Raw genomic sequence first — 19903 nt, 5'->3', positions numbered from 1 at the left:
TCTTGCCATACCAAGCCATGCTTTGGATCGAGAGCTATATTCTTCTCTCTCTCTCAAAATGTTCTTTGGGAGAACACATATTTCAAAGGGCTTCCTCTATAACCTCCATTTAAAATGTGATAGCACTTGAAATTGGCAATAAATTAAGTTATTCAGGTCAGTAGTTAGTCGCTCAACACACATTTAACTCTTTCTGTGTGTAAAGCCCTGTCCTTAGTGCTGAAGTCAGTTGGGTGATAGCATGGCTCAGTAGAAAGAGTTTAGGGTCAGATGACCTTGTCTTTGAATCCTGCTTTGGCCACTCACTGACCAGTGTGAAGTTCACTTTCCTCAAATGTGAAGGGTAAGAGGATTCGTACCACATGGTCTCTGAGGTCCCTTTCAGCTCTAAAATCTAGACTTTTATGATCAAACTGCCACCCTGATTTCTTAAATAAGAAAGATAGTTGAAAAGGCACCAAGCAAAATTGGCCTTTTTACTTAAGCTTGCTTTAAGTGATCACCATTATCCTAACTTGTGTTTTCCTTGAAATAGGAGGGTGACAGGCGAATGAAGCTCCAGAACATGGTGAAATTCCCTCTGACTGGCCTGGATATGACACCTCATGTGGTAAAACGGAGCCAGAGTAGCTGGAGCCTTCCATCCCATTGGTCCCCATGGAGGCGTCCCTATGGACTAGGGAGAGATCCTGAGGACTATATCTATGATCTTTATGCTGTGTGTAATCACCATGGGACCATGCAAGGAGGACATTATACAGGTAATCATGCAAGTCTGCAATTTGAAATGCTGTAATTGCTTTTCTGATGATCTCTCACATTTTTATCTTGCTGGTAACAGAGTTTCTTGGTGTTTTGTGAACCTTGCTTCTCCTGTCAGCAACCAGGTGAAACTGAACATCTGTGGTGGTAATCACATCTGCATATGTCCATGAATAAAATGAATGAAAATTCCTTTTTCTTTCCCTGATCTGAGCACCAAACAGCTATAATAGCATCTTATTTATCTGCATTGTTAAAAAATTAGGATAGTCAGATTAACTATTAGGCTACCTAATTTGTAACACCAGAATGAAGCTTTAATTGTCTTCATCCTAGGGTTCACATAGTAATGATAAGAGTATGGATAAATAAAATTAATTTAATATTAAATTAAAGTTAAATTGAAATTTAATTTTAAAATTAAAATCAATAAAAATGAATGAATGAAAAAGCATTTGTTAAATGCTTACTACATGTCAAGCATTATGCCAAATCTTGGGGTATAAGTACAAAAGAAGACAATCCCTCCCTTCAAGAAGCTTCTACTCTAATTGAGAGACAATACATATAGAGTATAGGTATTCACAGTGAGGTTTTTTTTTTTTTTGCTTGAAAAGTTATAGGAATGACTAGTGAGCCAAAGGGGAGTAGATTGACATGCCCTTTCCAACAGCAGTGGTGGTATGGATTTTATGTGATTCTAGAGCTAGAAAATAGGAGGTGGGCACAGGGTAGAGAGTGATGTGTATATATGTAGAAAAGAAAAGAGCTGATGAGAAAAAGATGGCTAAGTTGTAAATAGTAGAAGTAATAATGATATTGATAATAAGGCCTTAAAAATAGAGATCTTAACAAAGGAAAATTTTTAAATATGGGAATAGGACGAGGTTATTCTCATTGTCTTGACTGCTACTAGAACTGTCCAGAAGATGCTTTCTGTGAGCCTACAGAATATGAGATTCCATCATGGGATTTTTTTTTCAGTTGCAAAAAGCAGCTACTTTATCCACCAGCAACTTGTCCTACAACCATTTCTGAGTGCCATTAAAAAAAGATGGTAATGAGATGACTATCATAATATCTTATGTAGTGCTTTATTATTTTCAGAATGTTTTCAAAATGCAAGAATTTTTCTCCTTATTTTATAGATGAAGGAACCTCAGAAAAATGACTTGCATAAAGTCACATGGCCACTAGAACTAGAACTACTTTTAACTTTTTTTTAAAAAAACCCTTACCTTCCATCTTAGAATCAATACTTTGTATTGGTTCTAAGGCCAAAGAGCAGTAAGGACTAGGCAATGGAGGTTAAGTGACTTGCCCAGGGTCACACAGCTAGGAAGGGTCAGAGGACAGATTTGAACTCATAACCTCCTGTTTCTAGGTCTAGCTCTCAATCTACTGAGCTACCCAGCTCCCCTCCAGTCTTCTAACTCTTAATCCTATGTTCTTTCCCATCTGTCAGTCAATAAGTATTAATCAATACCTCCTACTATATGCTAACCTCTGTGCTAAATGCTGGGGATACAAAGAAAACTAAAAAAAAAGAAAATCCCTGGCCTCAAGGAGCTTACAATCTAATCAGGGAGACAAGTCAACAACAATATACACTACAGTCAAGATAAATTAGAAGTAATTAATAGAAAGAAGGCATTAGAATTAAAAAGCATTTAGGGACTCCCTTTAAAAAGGTAGGATTTTCCCATTCTTTTTGCCCTGCCTTATCGCCCTATAAGATTATGCAAAATTCTTTAAGATGAATTCTAGGATTTTTTTCCTTTGGAAAGGAGTTGAACTAGGTGATAGCTAAGATCTTTTCCAAATTGTTAATTTTTAAGTGTCCTTTGAACCAAAATGTTTGGACTTTGAACTTATATATCTCATAGACTCCTTGAGACTTGGAGTTGGAAAGGACCTAAGAGAAGATTTTATAAGCAAGGAAAATGAGGCCTGGAGAAATATCTGACATAAAGCAGTTTGCTTAAGCATGAGTAGGATTAGCTACAGATGGTCCCGCTTTTGTTATGCTTTGTATTTTAGAGGTTTGCATTCATTGCTGTCTTGCTTCACATCTTGTTGTTTAACTGATTTCAGTGGTTTCTGCAGCAGGACCTGTGGTGCTAGTCTTAGGGATATGATAGGGATTAGAGAAATGCCTCTTTTAGCTGGTATCTTTAAAAACTCCATTACTCATATCCAGAAAAGCCCCAAATACCTAGATACCTATTGACCTCTCTGAATAGAAGAGTATGACTTGAGATAGAGGACTTTGAATATGGAACACTGCATATAATTTCAGAAGTTTTCAATGAGTAGTTTTATTCCAACTGCGTTTGCTCTTTTAAAAATTTTTTTAAATAAGCAATAGCTATCTGGGAGGGAGGAAAGGGAGGCATCGATTGGGAAATGTAGATGATGTAAAGCCAAAAGATATCAGTAAGAATCTTAGTAAGAATTTTAAAGTATGACCAAACCTTCTGCTATTCTTTGTTTAACATGTGTGTGGGGAGAGAGGTAAAGAGAGGGGGAAAGACAAGAAAAATTCTATACTCTATAACTCTACTTCTGAAATCCTTAATGAGGTCTTTAATTATTAAAGAGATCCCAATGACTACTTTTCAAAAGAATGATCCCAACTTTTACTAAAGCTCCCAGGTTGATAAAATTATTTAGATTTTTTTGAGTGCTGTGGAAAATTTTTCAAGAAAAAAAGAAGATATTAAGGCCCTTAAAGAAAAATTTTAACAAAGGTATTGCATAATAATGTAAAGCATCTCCCAACCTCAAAGCCCTCCTAAATTTTAAGAATGAGAGCAGAAATATTAACTGTTTTATTATTTATTATCATTAACTTAAATTTAAGATGTGGAGAGCTCCATTCAGTTCAGCAAAACAGTTATTAAGCTCTGGTAATGTGCCAGAAATATGAAAAATGCCTTCCCAGGTGCTTATAATCTAATTGAGGGGGAATGGGACATGTACACAAGTAAGAGTGGCACAGAATAGAATGTGATAAGGACAAATGAGAGGTGTAGACAAAGTGCTGTAAGAAACATGTGGAGGCAAGAGCTGTATTTTTTAATGTGCTGTATGTACACTTTATAGGACATCAAGGCCTCTTGTATAATCAGTGTGTTCAGTAAATTTATAACCATTTTATAGGACTTGGAGCATAATTTTACTATCTTAAATGATTATAGAGGTTTATAGCTGTTAGATCTTTGCTTTTATGGCAGAGTTGGTCATATCTATAATTTACTTGATGTTGACTCATAGAATCTTAGAGAAAGACCTTAGAGTTCATCTAGTCCAACCTCCCACTGACTGCAGAAATTCTTTGTACAACATCCATGACAGATGGTTATCTAGCCTCTCTTTTGGTCAGGAATGTAACCCCCAATTAGAATACTGCCTCTATGGGAAAATACAAGCTGTTTTATAGTGCAGGTTCTAGAAACGCATATGCAGCAAAAAACAGTCTATGCCAGGTTTTTACCAGCTAGTGTTGCTGCTTGTGCAGCACAGACTTAGGAAAAAAACAACTTAACCCCTTCTCTCTATCTACCAGAGGGGAGAAACCATTTCCTCAGTTTCCATGCTTGGGAATTAGCACTCTCTTTCTTTTGACATCTGAACATATAAAATGTTCACTTTTGTAAATAAGTCCCATCAGAAGATCGATCCTGTCAATAATGGAGAGCCTGATGGAATGGAGAGGATTCCATTAAGCATGTACCCTTTGAAATCTTTTTTTGTTGTTATTTTAAACATTTAACTTTCTGTCTTAGTAACAACTCTAAACCAGAAAGGCAAGGGCTAAACAAATTGGATTAAGTGATTTGGCCAGGGTCACACAGAGAGGAAGAATCTGAGATGAGATTTGAACCCTGGTTCTCAGCCTCATGCTTTATCCACTATGCCACCTAGCCCCCCCCTTTGAAATCTGAAAAAGAATTTTGTTTTTTCTTCTTAAGAGGGAGAGTTGGCAAATAAGGCATCATTTTTCATGAATGTCATTTACCTATACTGTATGCATTGCTCTGTTTCATTGCCTATAAAGCACTTATTGTGTGCCAAGTACTGAGCTGAGCATTGTCAATATTTAGAAAGGCAACAATGCATTCTCCTCCCTCCAGAAGCTCACATTCTAATGGGGGTGGAAAATTTGCAAGTAATTGTGTTCATGCAAGAGTATGGACACAATTGTAAATGCAAAGTCATCTTAGACAAAAGTCACTAGCAATGACAGGAGAAGAAGAACAAGAAAGTCCTTTTGCCGAAGGTGCATCCAATCTCTCTTGAAGGAAGTCAGAAGGGAAGAGGGAGAGCATTCCAGGCACAGCAGTGGACATCCATTGCAAATTCACAATTGGACCATGGAATGCCAAGCATGTGGGGAAGAGTAGTAGGCCAGTGTAGCTGGTTTATTGAGTGCTTTGAGAAGAGTGAAATGTAAAGAGATTGGGAAGGTAGGAGGGAGCCAGAGGATTTTATCATCTATCTTGGAAGTAATAGGGAGTGACTAGAGTTTATTGAGTAGAAGGTGGCAGGATCAGACATGTGTTTTTGTAAGATCACTTCAGCAACCAAGTGGTAGAGGTTGAGTTGGTGTGGGAAGAAAATTACATCAAGGAAAGTCAATCATTAGGCTAATGCAGTAGTCCAGGAGAGAGATAATGAGAGCCAGTAGGGGGTAAATGGTTGTGTGAGGGAAGAGAAAGGGTCATGTAGGAGAGATGTCATTTTTGCCTTCATAATAGGATTTGACAACAGATTGAATGTGTTGTGAGTGAGCAAGTGAGGGTGACCTCGAGGTTGCAAGCCTCACTGACTAGGAGGAAGGCGGATGGTGCTTGTCTTTTTTTTTTTAAAAGATCTTCAGTTTTCATTAATGTAGCTACTCTCTCCAATGATGGAGGTCACATTAATAATAATAGTATTAGAGATAACTACTGGTATTTTTACAATGCTTTAAGACCAGAAAGCACTTTAAAAATCTATCATCTCATTTGTTTTTTCCTACAAATTTGTAAGTTAATTGCTATTATTATCCCCATTTTGCAGGTGAAGATCCTGAGGCTTAGAAGGGTTAAGCAACTTACTCAGGGTCACATAGCTAGTAAGCATCTGAGACATCATTGAAACCCAGGTCTTCCTGATTCTAAGCTCAGCATTCAGTTTTCATAAATAGTTCTTGCAAAAACCTCATTAGTTAACCTTATAATGTAGATAATATTGAAGATCCTGTCTTTGTTAACATCTTCTTGAGTGTCTCTTTGGAGTTTCTGCGACTCCTGAGGGCAATACCAGTAGCTTTGACAGGTCCAGCCAAGCTGGAAAGGTTCTATTTATGGACCTTTTGATGGACTATTAGCCTAAGAACAGACTAGATAAGCATGGAGAAGGTTATCCTGAAAGATTGTTCAGTGATAAATCTGGCAAAAACAACTTATATAGGGCTTCTAGGTGGCTCAGTGGATAGAGAGCCAGGCCTAAAGAGGGGAAGTCCTGGGTTCGTATCTGGCCTCAGATTCTTTTTGGTTGTAGTGTAGTTGAGTTACCCTAGGCAAGTCACTTAACCCCCATTGCCCAGTCCTCACCACTTTTTTGCATTGGAATTAATAGTATTGATTCTTAGATGGGGAGGCAAGAGCTTAAAAATCAAACAAACAAACAAAAAACCCAATTCAAATAACCATTTACTAAGATTTGACTATGCAAGTCATTTAATCTTTCTGAATCCTGGTTACTTCATCTTTAAATAGTCATAATTATAGTACCTATCACACAGGGTCGTCATGAGGATCAAATGGGATAATACATGTAAAACACTTTGTACAGTAAAATGCCACATAAATGCTATGTATTTTAATTATTTAATTATTATTATTCTTATTTCTGTGATCTGCCTTGGAAGGCATGATCAGTGAAAAGTACAAGTTGTTTGAAGTATAAGTAGCCTGTATCCAAAGCATGGCAAGGGACCTACGTTATAAGTAAATACTGTTCATGAAAGATGGCCTCTTAATGACTTTCCCTTGTAGGACAGGAATAGTTAGGTGCCGGGGACCTTACAGGGCACAGGGAGCTCTCTCATGAAGAAACTCCTACCAATCCTTCTTTGCAACTTACAGTTTTAGTGAGGTGCCCAAGGTAGTGGTTCTCAAAATGTGGTCTGGGGACCCTTGGAGGTCCTTGAGACGGTGCAAGATCAAAATTATTTTCATGCTAATGACAAAATGTTTTAATTTTTACTGTGATAAATATTGATAGATATATTCCATGTAAGCAAAAGCTCTTGAAAGAGGGAGTCCTCAATTTTTAAGAATGTAAAGAGGCCTTGGAATCAAAACATTTAAGAAACTTTGGCCTAGAGAGTTTAAGTGACTTGCTTTGGGTCTCACAGCCAGTATGTGTCAGATGTGGGACTTCAAAACTATGTCTTTCTGACTCTGAAGCCAGTTCTCTATGCTCTTCTTCATCCTGCTCTCAGAAGCTCTTTATGAGGGCTGACTCTTTCGTAGGAAGGGAAAAATGAGAATTATTTTGCAAGTGTACAATTTATACTTTCATTTCCCCCTAAAATCAATTGATATTTCTAAGCCTCTGATAACAAATTATAGATTTTGCAGGGAAGAAGATTATAATGTAGCTTCTTATAGGATGGCAGGTCTCTTCCATGAACACAGTTTTTATTTGTTTATTTCAGCTACACCATGCATATTCTTCATTTCTATCTCAGGCTATTGCTTAGACCTGGAAAGGAGGAGCCATCAGCTTTCAGTGTTTGTAGTGTTGTTCTCTACCAGCCTGATGAGCGTGTGTGGGTCATCTCTCAGTGCCTTCATTGTAAGCAAATGCTCAAGCATTGCATCATGTTGAAATAAATTGGATGTATTATGTTTTAACATTGACCAATCATTGCAAAGATAAAATAGAACTCATTTTCTTGTGCTCCTGTCCTTGTTTCTACATATGTGTAGCAAGGTACTATTTGCTTGAGTGTGATGTATAACTTGGGTTATCTTTTGTCTTTTTCTATGAAAGTTGTACTAATTGATTGGATTAACAACCTGTTCTCTTCTTGAAAATGCCATAAATTGACCCCTATAACCCCCAAACATGGTGCTTTGTAGTTTTTCACAGGGTTGGATTTGGGTGATGCATTAATGGGAATGCATTAATGGATGCTGAAACTGAACTCACTAATGATGGAAATTTCTTGTTGACAGCATACTGTAAGAACTCTGTGGATGGTCTCTGGTACTGCTTTGATGACAGTGATGTGCAGCAGTTGTCTGAGGATGAAGTCTGTAAGCAGACCGCATATATACTTTTCTACCAGAGGCGGACAGCTATACCATCATGGTCAGCCAACAGCTCGGTGGCAGGTGAGGACCAGCTCAGGTTTCTGAAAGCCATAGCCTTTGTGTGTAAATTTTTTTAGGAAAGAAGATTGACTTTTGGTGTAATGTCCCCCCTCAGAAGATCTTTTCTTTATGTAATTTATGATCCAGTTGTGTTAGTTCATCAATAATATTGTAATGATCTCAATATCACCATTAATTAAGAGATGAGAAAAAGACATATAAACTCTCCGAGAAGATAAGATTCTGGGATTGGGGAAGGATACCTTCGTATCAGAGATATGAAGATCGGGATATGACAGAAATTTATAAATCCATAAATGGTTTAGATAAGGTAAACAATGAACTACTATAGCAAATCCAAAAATCTTGGACTTGAAGGGACTCCCTTTGAAAGTTGAGAGAAATTGAGAACAGAAGAAAAACATTGTTATTCGTTATAGTTGGAAATAAAATGAAAGAATTCATTATTGTAAGAAGAGGTGATATTGGTTGAAAATTAATATTATAGGAATGTTAAATTAATTTATAGGAGATGGAGCCATGAGTTGAGGAAGGAAATTTGAATGTTTTGGAGGGACATTACTAACCTTTTTGAATAATAGTAGTAAAGATATCCTAGCTTGGTGGGAGTCAGAAATGGAATACTTGTTTGGATATGCCAAGGGATTAACCTTGCTTAACATTTCTTACTCTCTTGTGACCTTAGAATCAAATCATGATTACTCAGGAGGCTGCTTGGTAGATAACAGGTGTCTCTGCCCCAAGACAGAAGAATATAAAATTATACCCTAAAATTTTATCTAAATGGGATGGTTACTTACTAAGCAATCATTCAGGTTAATTATGAGATGAGAAAGTGGAGTTTTCTTTCCCCTAGGATGACTGCAGTGTGACTCTTACCCTTATGGAATGCTTTTCTGGAAGTCAAAGCCCTAATGTTTCTGTTTTCTGGAGTATTTCTGCCTATTTAAGTGCAGAGACCACAATAACATGTGCAGATCAGCACTCTCCTGGGGTGCATATTTCTGACAAATAGATCGCTTGATTGAGATTGATTTGAAAAAGCAGCTTGGAAAATCTAGGGAAACATTGTAGTAGAATAGAGCAAATGATAACTTTGGGGGTCAAAGGGCCTGGGTTTGAATGCTAGTTTTTCTCCTGACTACCTGTGTGACCTTTGACAAGTATTATGCCTTTCTAGGCCTTAGATTCCCCATCTATGAAATGGAAAATTTGGACTAGAGAACCTCTAAGGTCTTTTTCAAATCACATCTGTGATCCTATGAATTTTGGTCATCCTGTGGTAGTTTCACTGGTTATCAGTAAATAGGGGGTATCTCAGAGGTCATTTGTACCTGAAACATGAATCCTTTCTTATCTTGTCCCCAAGGTAGTCATCTAGGCTTTACTTGAATACTCTCAGTAACTTGGCATTTGCTCCCTCCCTAGGCAGCTCATTTAATCTTTGGGTTGTCCTTACTGTTAGGAGGGACTTCCTTATGCTTATTCTTATATTATGCCTATCCTTATATTTAATCTGTGTGCTTGTGATTTCCATGTGTTGATGCTTGTTATGCTCTCCTGTGTCAGAGAATAAGTCATAGTATCATAGACTTAGAGATGAAAAGGACTCTTGAGGTCATTTAGTCCAAACATTCTTCATTTCACTGTAGAAACTAAAGCCTAGAAAGACTGAAGGGTAGTGAGTGGACAAGCCAGGATTGGAAAGCAGGTACTTTTATTCCAAGTGTAGTGCTCTATCTACTATACTACACTGCCTGCCCTCTCACTCTCTCTTCCACATAACAGCTTTTTAGATATTTCAGGATAGCTGTCTTGGTATCTTCTCTTATTCCTCCATAAGTTAAATATTCCTTATTCCTTCAAACTGATCCTCCTCCAACATAATTTTAAATCCCCTCATTTTCACTATTGAGGTTTTACTTTCCTCCCTTTGTCTGTGTATATGTGTATTACAGTATAGGAATAAATAATTAAGTCTCCACATACTTCTGAGCTTTAAAAAAAAAGGAACCAGTGTTGACAGCTTCAAAAATGAAAATCACTTATTTCATAACAGCCAGAAATATTACCCTGGGACTATGTTCTATTCAACTGACATCTTCTCTTAAATTTAAATTTTGCTTTATGAAGCATTAAGGACTGTACTTGCATTATTTATAGCTAAAATGATATAATATGTACGGGAATTGGTTCCCTCCTTAATTAGTCATAGTGTACTGTCGCCCAAAAGGCATCATTCTGGTTTCTGGTGGTTAAAGTTGAACTCCAGTGGTGGGAACATCAATAATTCACTTGTGATCAATCAGCAGGACTTACAGGGGGCCCTTTAACTTGTAATTGGCCATGTGAGTCTACTCTGATCTTAATTCTCTGGCTTCTCTGCAGGTTCCACAAGTTCTTCACTGTGTGAACACTGGGTAAGCCGGCTTCCAGGGAGTAAGCAAGCCAGCGTCACTTCTGCAGCTTCCTCTAGGCGGACATCTCTGGCTTCGCTCTCCGAGTCGGTGGAGTTGACTGGGGAAAGAAGTGAAGATGATGGTATGTATAGGAAGAGATGGAGGACAGGAGGAAACGGCTCCTAGAGCTGGTTTCCAGCATGGCTTCCAAACCTGGGGTCCATGGGACACCCGAGGAGTCTCTGTGTAGATTTCAAGGGCTCCTTGAACTTGGATAGGGGAAAAAAAAAAGTATATCTCATTATAATTGGTTTCCTTTGTAATCTCATGCATTTTATTTTATGCATTTAAAAACATTATTCTGAGAAGGGATCCATAGACTTCACCACCCTGCCAAAGTGGTCCAGTGGCCCTGAAAATGGTTAAGAATCTCTAGTTTCAGTTTCTCAAGTTTGAGAGAACTGAGCCTCTGCGGGAATTTCAGTCGTTTTTTCAGTTGTGTCTGACTCTTTGTGACCTTTTTTGGGGGGTTTTCTTGGCAAAGAGTGGTTTGTTGTTTCTTTCTTCATCTCATTTTACAGATGAGGCACACAGGGTTAAGTAGCTTAGCCAGGCACGCAGCTGGTCAGTGTCTGAAGCCAGATCGGAACTCAGGAAGGTGAGTCTTCCTGACTCCGGGCCTGGCGCTCTGTCCGCTGTACCCTCTAGCTGCCCCTTCTTGGGCAAGTTGATGGAGAACAGAGTTCACAGACCTGGGAATCGCAGAGTGGTTTGCTGACTGGTGGTGTCAAGAACCAGGTTATACCAAAAGGATAAGCGTCCTGCTCTTCACCTTGCTGGTCTCTACACCAAACTCCATTCTTTCCTACTTTTGTGATTGAGTGTGTCATCAAGGAAACTGGAGTCACTGCTATTTGGTATTATTAATAGTATTTGCAAGACAAATGGTGAAATATTTACAATAAGAATAGTAATGACAGAGCCAGCATGGTATACTGGATGGGACACTGGACTGGAAGTCAGGCAGACCCGTGTCAGTATTGACTTCAGATACTTATTTTGAGTGTGAGCATGTTATTTAACCTTTATGTGTCTCAGTTTCCTTATCTTTAAAAATCATAAGGTTGGGCGCAATGACCTCTAAAGTTTATTCCAGTTCTAAATCTATGATCCTATAAACTCATATTTATAGAGCTGTGATATTTGCAAAATGTTTTTCACATATTATTTCATTTAATCCTCATAGCAGCCCTGTGATGTAAATGCCATTATTATCCCCATTTTGCAGATGAGAACACGGAGGCTGATAGAGGTTAAACAACTTCCCTTTGGTCACATGGCTTAATCACATATCTTGAGTTTGGATTTAAATCTTGATCTTTTGAACTTCCAGCACTATGCCCCACTGCTCGCACACTGGAGTTTGCTTATCATGGAAGGGGTGGTTTGGGCAGACCCCAAGTTTATAATACTGAAGTTATTAGTACTTTAGGGTTATAATACTAAAAATTTGGAAAGGCACTCATGGAAAAAAGAACTCCAATGAGCCTGATTTATTTTCTTTTTTTATTTCCTGGCTGAGAAGTCATTCAGTTTATCTTGGGGAAAGGCATACCAGAATGTTAATCTCATAGTAACCTGAGATATGTAGCAGGAATCATTGCGAACCCAAGGATGGTAAAAATGGGAAATACCTGGAGGTTGTTAGTTCAGATTCTGCTACAAGGAAGGCATCTCACTGAGTGGTGGGATGAGGAACAACATAGTCAGACTTAGGCTTTAAGGAAGATTATGTTTATAAATAAGTAAAGGATGGGCTGAATTGAAAGGAGACATGTGACAGGGAAACCACCCAACAGACTCCAGATTGAAACATCATCACTTGTACTAGGTCGTGTGCAAAGAAAACAGTTCCTATGTGGAGTTTACACATAAAAAAATACTACAAATTCCATAGTGAATTCATTAATATCGAATGGGTAAAGGACCATGTAAATGTTCATACCCTGGCACTAGGATGCATTTGCAATCAAGCATATTTAATCCTTCTTAAATTTCTATGCCTTTTGTACTTAGTGAGCAGATCCTAGCTGAAGTTACATGCATAGTATGGGATATGATCTTCTGGAAGAGGAGAAGCCTTGGGCTTGAGTTCTGGCTTTGCTGGTTGGGGCAGGTCATTTCATCTCTGTGGCCCCTACTTTCTTCATCCATGGAATGAAAGGGTATTACTAGGTATTATAGTGGATAGAGCATCAGGCCTAGAGTCAGGAGGATCTGGGTTCATATTTGGCTTTAGACACGTCCTAGCTTTGTGACCCTGGGCAAGTCACTTAACCACATTTGCCTAGCCTTTAACTTTCTGTTTTAGAATTGATTTTAAAAAAATGGATTTAATATTTTTAATTTAATGTTCTCATTCTAGTATTTTAGGGGGATAGAAATAGGGAAAAATTATGTTTGAGACAAGTCCAGAAAAATGAGTTTTAATAAATTTAAATAAGGCAAGTGTAAAAATTGGTAATATTAAGAGAGAATTAAGGAAATTACATTATTCTTGAAGACACCGTGGAGGGTAGGAGGAGGTAGGTGACTCAATGGATTGAGAAACCAGGCCTAGAACTAGAGACAGGAGATTTGGGGCTCAAAAATCTGGCCTCACACTCCCTAGCTGTGTGATCCTGGACAAGTCATTTAACCCCCATTGCCTAGCTCTTATCACTTTTCTGCCTTAGTGCCAATATCCACTATTGATTCTAAGACAAAAGATAAAGGTTATTTTTTTTAAAGATTTAAATATTTTATGTTTTTAGAAAAATTTTCCATGGTTACATGATTCATGTTTTTACTTTCCCCTTCACCTCCCCCCATATCCAATGCGCATTTCCACTGGTTTTAACATGTGTTAAATCAAGTTAATCAAGACTTATTTACATATTATTGATAGTTGCATTGGTGTGGTCCTTTCCAGTCTACATCCCCAGTCATGTCCGCATCAACCCATGTGTTCAAGCGGGTGTTTTTCTTCTGTGTTTCTACTCCTGCAGTTCTTCCTCTGAATATGGGTAGCGTTCTTTACCATAAATCTCTCAGAACTGTCCTGGGTCATTGCATTGCTGCTAGTACAGAAGTCCATTACATTCGATTTTACCACTGTGTATCAGTCTCTGTGTACAATATTCTTCTGGCTGTGCTCCTTTCACTCTGCATCAGTTCCTGGAGGTCTTTTCAGTTCACATGGAATTCCTCCAGTTTATTATTCCTTTGAGCACAGTAGTATTCCATCACCAGCATATACCACAATTTGTTCAGCCATTCCCCAACTGAAGGGCATACCCTCCTTTTCCAATTTTTTGCCACCACAAAAAGCATGGCTATAAATATTTTTGTACAAGTCTGTTTATCTATGATCTCTTTGGGGTGCAAATCCAGCAATGGAATGGCTGGATCGAAGGGCAGGCATTCTTTTAGAGCTCTTTGGGCATAGTTCCAAATTGCCATCCAGAGTGGTTGGATCAGTTCACAACTCCACCAGCAATGCATTAATGTCCCAATTTTGCCACATCCCCTTCAACATTCATTACTCTCCCCTGCCTTCATTTTAGTCAATCTGCTAGATGTGAGGTGGTACCTCAGAGTTGTTTTGATTTGCATTTCTCTGATTATTAGAGATTTAGAACACTTTCTCATGAGTTTATTGATAGCTTTGATTTCTTTATCTGAAAATTGCCTATTCATGTCCCTTGCCCATTTATCAACTGGGGGATGGCTTGATTTTTTATACATTTGATTTAGCTCCTTGTATATTTGAGTAATTAGACCTCTGTCAGAGTTTTTTGTTCAGTTTGTTGTTTCCCTTCTGATTTTGGTTGCATTGTTTTTGTTTGTACAAAACCTTTTAAATTTAATATAATGGAAATTATTTATTTTACATCTTGTAATTTTTTCTAACTCTTGCTTGTTTTTAAAATTTTCCCTTTCCCATAGATCTGACAAGTATACTATTCTGTGTTGACTTAATTTACTTATTATATAAAGTTTCCTTCTTTATATTCAGGTCATTCACCCATTCTGAATTTATCTTGGTGTAGGGTGTGAGATGTTGATCTAAACCTAATCTCTCCCATATTGCTTTAAAGATTATTTTAAAAAAAGGCACTCTGTGCAATGAAAAAATATCAGTGCTGAATATCCATATATCAAATGGCATGGCCTCTAAATTCTTTTTTTGAAAAAAATTAATTTTCATTCCTATCTCTTGTTTTTACATCACCTTCATGTCCAAATACATCCTTCCCCCTTCATCCAGTCATCATAAGTCATCCATCATAATAAAATATATAAAAAAAAGGAAGGAACGGGGAGGAACATCAGTTCAGCAACACTACCCAATACTACCATTTTAATTTTCTATGGTCATATGTTTAGTCTATACTTGGCCCTAACTTTGCTTTCTTTGCTTTTCCTAGGTGGGTTCTCAACTCGACCATTTGTAAGGAGTGTCCAGCGCCAAAGCTTGTCATCCAGGTCCTCTGTCACCAGCCCCCTGGCTGTCAATGAAAACTGCATCAGACCCTCTTGGTCCCTGTCTGCAAAGCTGCAAATGCGTTCAAACTCCCCATCCCGTTTTTGTGGTGACTCTCCTGTGCATACTTCTGCCTCTACCTTGGAGAAGATTGGGGAGGCAGTAGATGATAAAGTCTCTATCTCTTGTTTTGGTAGCTTAAGGAACCTTTCTAGTAGCTACATGGAACCAAGTGAGAGCCACAGCAGGCGGGAGCACCGGGCTGTGGGGAGAGCCCCTCTGGCTGTTATGGAAAGTGTATTCAGAGATGAGTCAGTTCCTAGGAAAGTGACTCCGAGTCTCTCTGATACACAGAGCAAAATCTCAGCCCCAGGGGACCGAGTGCATCCTGTTTCAGATCCCTTTGATAACAATAATCAGATTGCCTATGTGGATCAGAGTGATTCTGTGGACAGCTCCCCTGTCAAAGAGGCAAAGCCCCCAAGTGGCTCCGGCTTACTTGCGGAAAAGTCAGAGAGCACAACTAAGAAGTCCCCTAGCTCCAAAGGGGTTTCTGAGCCAGATAAAAGCCTGAGGAAAGGGAGGACAGTCTTGGCTCGCCAAGAGTCATCTCTTTCAAACACTTCCCCCACTTCTCCCGTTCCCTTAAAAAGCTCTGTAAAGACTTCCCGCTCTAGAAGCAAAGCAGAATCTTCGCAAGTCAGTAGGCGACATGCATCCCCTATTCCTGGTCAGTCAAAAAAGGAGTCATCCACCAAATCCCAGGACACTGTGACTGTTCAGCAGAAACAAAAGTTAGCTTCCTCCTCTGCTTCTATTTCTTCCTCTACAGCTGCCAAAAAAATCCCTTTGGGCTCTGCCCCCAGGGGTCCCTCCTCTGCTGGGAAGAGTAGGACTTCAGACAGAAGCCTGAGCCGGGAAGGCTCCAAAGCAAGCCTTGGTTCTGACAAAGCCAGTGTCACTTCCACTTCCAAACCAAACTCCCCTCGAGTGGGTCAGTCTAAAGGCGGGGAGAACAGAATGGACGGGAAGCATGTTAGGAGTTCCTCCATGGCCAGCCTGCGGTCTCCCAACCCAGGCATGAAGTCAGGTTTGAAGAGAGACAGCAAGTCAGAAGACAAAGGGCTGTCCTTCTTCAAATCAGCTCTGAGACAGAAGGAGACCCGGAGATCAACTGATCTTGGGAAAACCACGTTGCTCACCAAGAAATCAGGCGGAGGTTCCACTAAGGCATCCGGCAAGAACACAATGGATGAGAAGTCAGAGAAGGGCAGCCAGCCACTGCCCTCCCAGCAGCCAAATGCAAATACTGTTTCAAAAGAGCAGCCTGCTTCCAAGGATTCCACTTCTGTAAAACATTCCCTCCTTTCTACCCGCAGATCCAAGTCTTCCCAGCTAGATTCTGGAAATCCTTTGTCTCCTAGTAGCAAGCAGTCTGCTGAAAAATCTTTAAAAAAGTTACCTTCTAGCATGCACACCTCTGCACGGCCTTCTCAAAAACCTCAGTGAAGATTTCTGCAAACCAGGTGTTTTATCTGTAAAGACGCTTATTTATTCAGACCTGAGAACTCTATTTTCGTTCCCTTTCCCCAACATCCCCCCCACCGCCCCTGCTTTTGTTTTGTAATTTTTGGTTCATGTGCCTAATGCGTGTGTGAGGAGAACTAAACTGCAGTGTGTTCAAGTGTCTCCTTATTCTGCCATCAAACCAAATAATAGCCATAGGCAAAGAAAGCAGTGATACCTAGTTAACTGGAATAATTGTAAAACATAATCCTGGACTGCCTCTTAGCACTTGTGCATATTTCTTTCTAGTGAAATGCCACAACTTTGTCAAACACTAGGGTTTGTAAACCTGTGAACCAGTTATGCTGTAAGTAGTATATGCTTTGTAGAACTGTGAAATAATATTATTTGGGATTTTTTTTTGCCTGAGCGGGAGTTATCCTCATTGATTTCTGGATTGTTGTCTGGTATTGTAAGAAGTAGGAAGCTAACGGTGAAACTGTTGCTGCTTCTGCTCTTGCCCCAGTCTTCAATCTTTTTTAAAGGGCAATATTTTCACACTAATGTTGTTTCTCAGGTATATACTCAGCTAGTATAAGAGGGATGAGCATTAGTGAATGAACTGAATATAAAGGTAACCTTTCATGTGTGAATGTATGTAATTTTTCTCTTAGTATCATGGATGTCAGCTTTTTGAGATGTAAAGAATCTTTTGTTACTCTCATCTAGGTCAACATGTGTATATACCTTAGCTGGCTATCCCTTAACTCTTGGACGTTGTGCTAAGAGGTGGTGAATTGGATAGCAAGATGCTCGTCACTATCCATTCTTTTCCCCCATCCTCCATTGGAGTTCTGAACTATAACTCATCAGCATCTTCTAAGTTGTACCCTGGTAATTTTTAAAAAAACTGGAAACTTGTACCTGGTGGTGTGAATGGTGCCTGCGTGATGCATAGATGTACCACTCTCCCTCTTGGCTTCCACTCTTTGTCTGTAAACAGAAGAATCAAATCTTGCCTTCTGGAAGTCTGCTTCTGTTTCTGTATGTCTCAGCCCAATGCCAAAAGTCAGCAATGCAGTATCAAGGCTCAGTGTAACAAAATATTAAATGCTTGTTTTTAATATCTCTTTGTAAGGCTTGAATGTAACCGTGTTCTCTAGCAAACGATTCCTTTCCCTTCGAGTTAAAGGTTTCATCTCCCTTGATCCCCTCCCCCAATCTGTGGTCAAAGTTTAAAGTGCATTCCACAAGGCATCAAGTTACCTTTCTTATTTCAAAAATGAAAACATCTCCCACCCTGCTCAATTTACAATGCACACAGAGACTGCTTTTATTTTCTTAAATTTTAAGACATACTCTGGCTTTGTGCGTCTCTTTTTTTCTTGACAAGAGCTGCGTAATCTGGGTCCTCTGTGAAATAGATTTTGTCATTTTGCCATAATACAGGGTGGGATGTACTGTGATCCATGTTCATACAGTCTCTAGTTTGCATGTTTTCTAACGTGAATGTTTTTCCAACCCATAAATTCACCCAACTCTACACCAACTGTTAGTATCCAGGTCCATTTGTAATCTTTCCTTCTTGATAACTACAACAAATAGTTTATCCGTCCAGTAATATTCATCACTTAACTTTTCTTTTTTGGGTTGGGGTGGATGATGGGAATGCTGGTATTAAATCTTACATAATTGCTCATTTGAGCATCAAGGTGACTAATAGGCCTAGAACCCATTCATGTAAGGGTAGTCAAAAGATCTAAGCCCATGCAATATTTAAGATTAGGATTCTTTTATATTTAGCCTTGTGAATATTTCTATAATGCTCACTGTAATTTATTTGCCATGATCTTCTTGGCCACAGCCCTCTACCTGGTCATCCTAGTTTGCCTACTTTTTTTTCTGTGTAGTATAGGTATTTATCCCATGCCAAAGCCGTGTTGCTCTCTGGTTCTCCTATTATTTGGCTTCTAGACAAACTCCCTTTTGATATTGTTATTACTTTGACTGGTATGTTGAGTTTTGTGTAGTTACCTTTCCACAGAATAATATTTTAAACCCAGTGTGACTATAACACTCCTCTCTAGTCTAGATTCTCTACATTGAAAAAGGGCATAAGATGTGAACAGTGTCAATCACAGTTGAATGCTTTTTTGTGACGCTCTTCTTTCCTTTGAATATAGGGAAGAGTTGAATTGGAAGGGCCACATCACCAAAATTTAGAAAGCAGCTTTAGGATAGTTACAAGAATTTCTTTTGGAGAAGATTTATTTTGGCAATTACCAAAGCAGTAGTTTATACTCTAGAAAAATTTGCTTCTTTTCCAGATAGAAACTTAAATTCTAAATTTAAGGTTGGTTTTCTATAGGAATAAAAAAGAAAACCCAATCTTTAAATTCCAGGAGATAATTGCTTTGAGCTCAAATATAATTTTTCATTATTAATTAACATTACTTAGGCTAGTAGGTCAGGTTTGCCTTTCTGGTCAGATAAAAATGCAGACTCGTGCTTTCAGGAGAGACTATGGCATTTTCTTGAAGTCTTGATGCTAATTCTATTTCCTTTAGTTTTCATGTTTGATAAAACAAGGAAAATCTGATAAAATAACAATGATTTCATTATCTTAAATTACTGCATGCTTTAAGGACACCAGATAGTGAACATGGAAAAAGAACAAAGAATCATTGCACCTAAGGAGTTTTGCCAAAATGGTTCAAGGAATGATTTTAATAAGTTGGTTAAAAAGAAAAAGAATTTAGTTTTGTTTTGTTTTTTTACCATAGGCAGATTTTTTCCCCCTTTGTGTTGATATTTGGAATAAGGTGGTTGCTTGTTTATTTAGGTGAATAATTATCTGTAGATCATCATGGCCTTGTGTTTATGTAAGCTGTTTAGAGAGGTATGGTTAGAAGGAATTATTCCCTGGTGAGCACAAAAAAATCACTAACAAATCCTATAACTGGCACAAACCCATAGTACTTTATTATAGATGTCTTTGGCATTGTTCACTTTGAGATAGCATTGGGACTATACAGGTTCTGCCCCCCCCACCCCAACCTTCCTTTTGATAAGGATACATAATGGTAAAGTAATTTTTTCTTCTGTTGTCTTTAACTCCCATGAGCCCTTACTGAATACCCTTTTCCTGGTCCTTAAAGCAACCCTGTGCCAAGTCAATAACAATTTTTGCTGGATACATAGAAATGAATGTTAGAGTATTTGTGGTTTGGTGAATGTTTGTAATCATTTGAAAGGCTGCCTTGAAATTTCTTATTCAATACATAAAATAAATTGAAAGGGATATTTGTGTAAAAACTTTG

The 19903-nt window shown here is 38.6% G+C and overlaps 1 protein-coding gene across 1 annotated transcript in view; it reads left to right on the top strand.

Annotated features, from left to right (window-relative positions):
• USP31 (ubiquitin specific peptidase 31) overlaps positions 1–16663 on the top strand; it is an 87122-nt gene extending 70459 nt beyond the window's left edge. The window contains exons 12-15 of the mRNA XM_044678227.1: positions 536–761; positions 7995–8153; positions 10542–10694; positions 15022–16663. Coding sequence (XP_044534162.1) covers positions 536–761; positions 7995–8153; positions 10542–10694; positions 15022–16586 — 2103 coding nt within the window. The 3' untranslated portion in view covers positions 16587–16663. The remainder of the gene's footprint in view (positions 1–535; positions 762–7994; positions 8154–10541; positions 10695–15021) is intronic.
• The last annotated feature ends 3240 nt before the right edge of the window (positions 16664–19903 follow it).

The sequence above is a fragment of the Gracilinanus agilis genome, chromosome 1 (assembly GCF_016433145.1).
Source record: "Gracilinanus agilis isolate LMUSP501 chromosome 1, AgileGrace, whole genome shotgun sequence".
In the NCBI taxonomy this organism is placed as follows: domain Eukaryota; kingdom Metazoa; phylum Chordata; class Mammalia; order Didelphimorphia; family Didelphidae; genus Gracilinanus; species Gracilinanus agilis.
The sequence above is the reverse complement of the archived record's forward strand: the minus strand, read 5'-3'. Positions and strand labels throughout refer to the sequence as shown.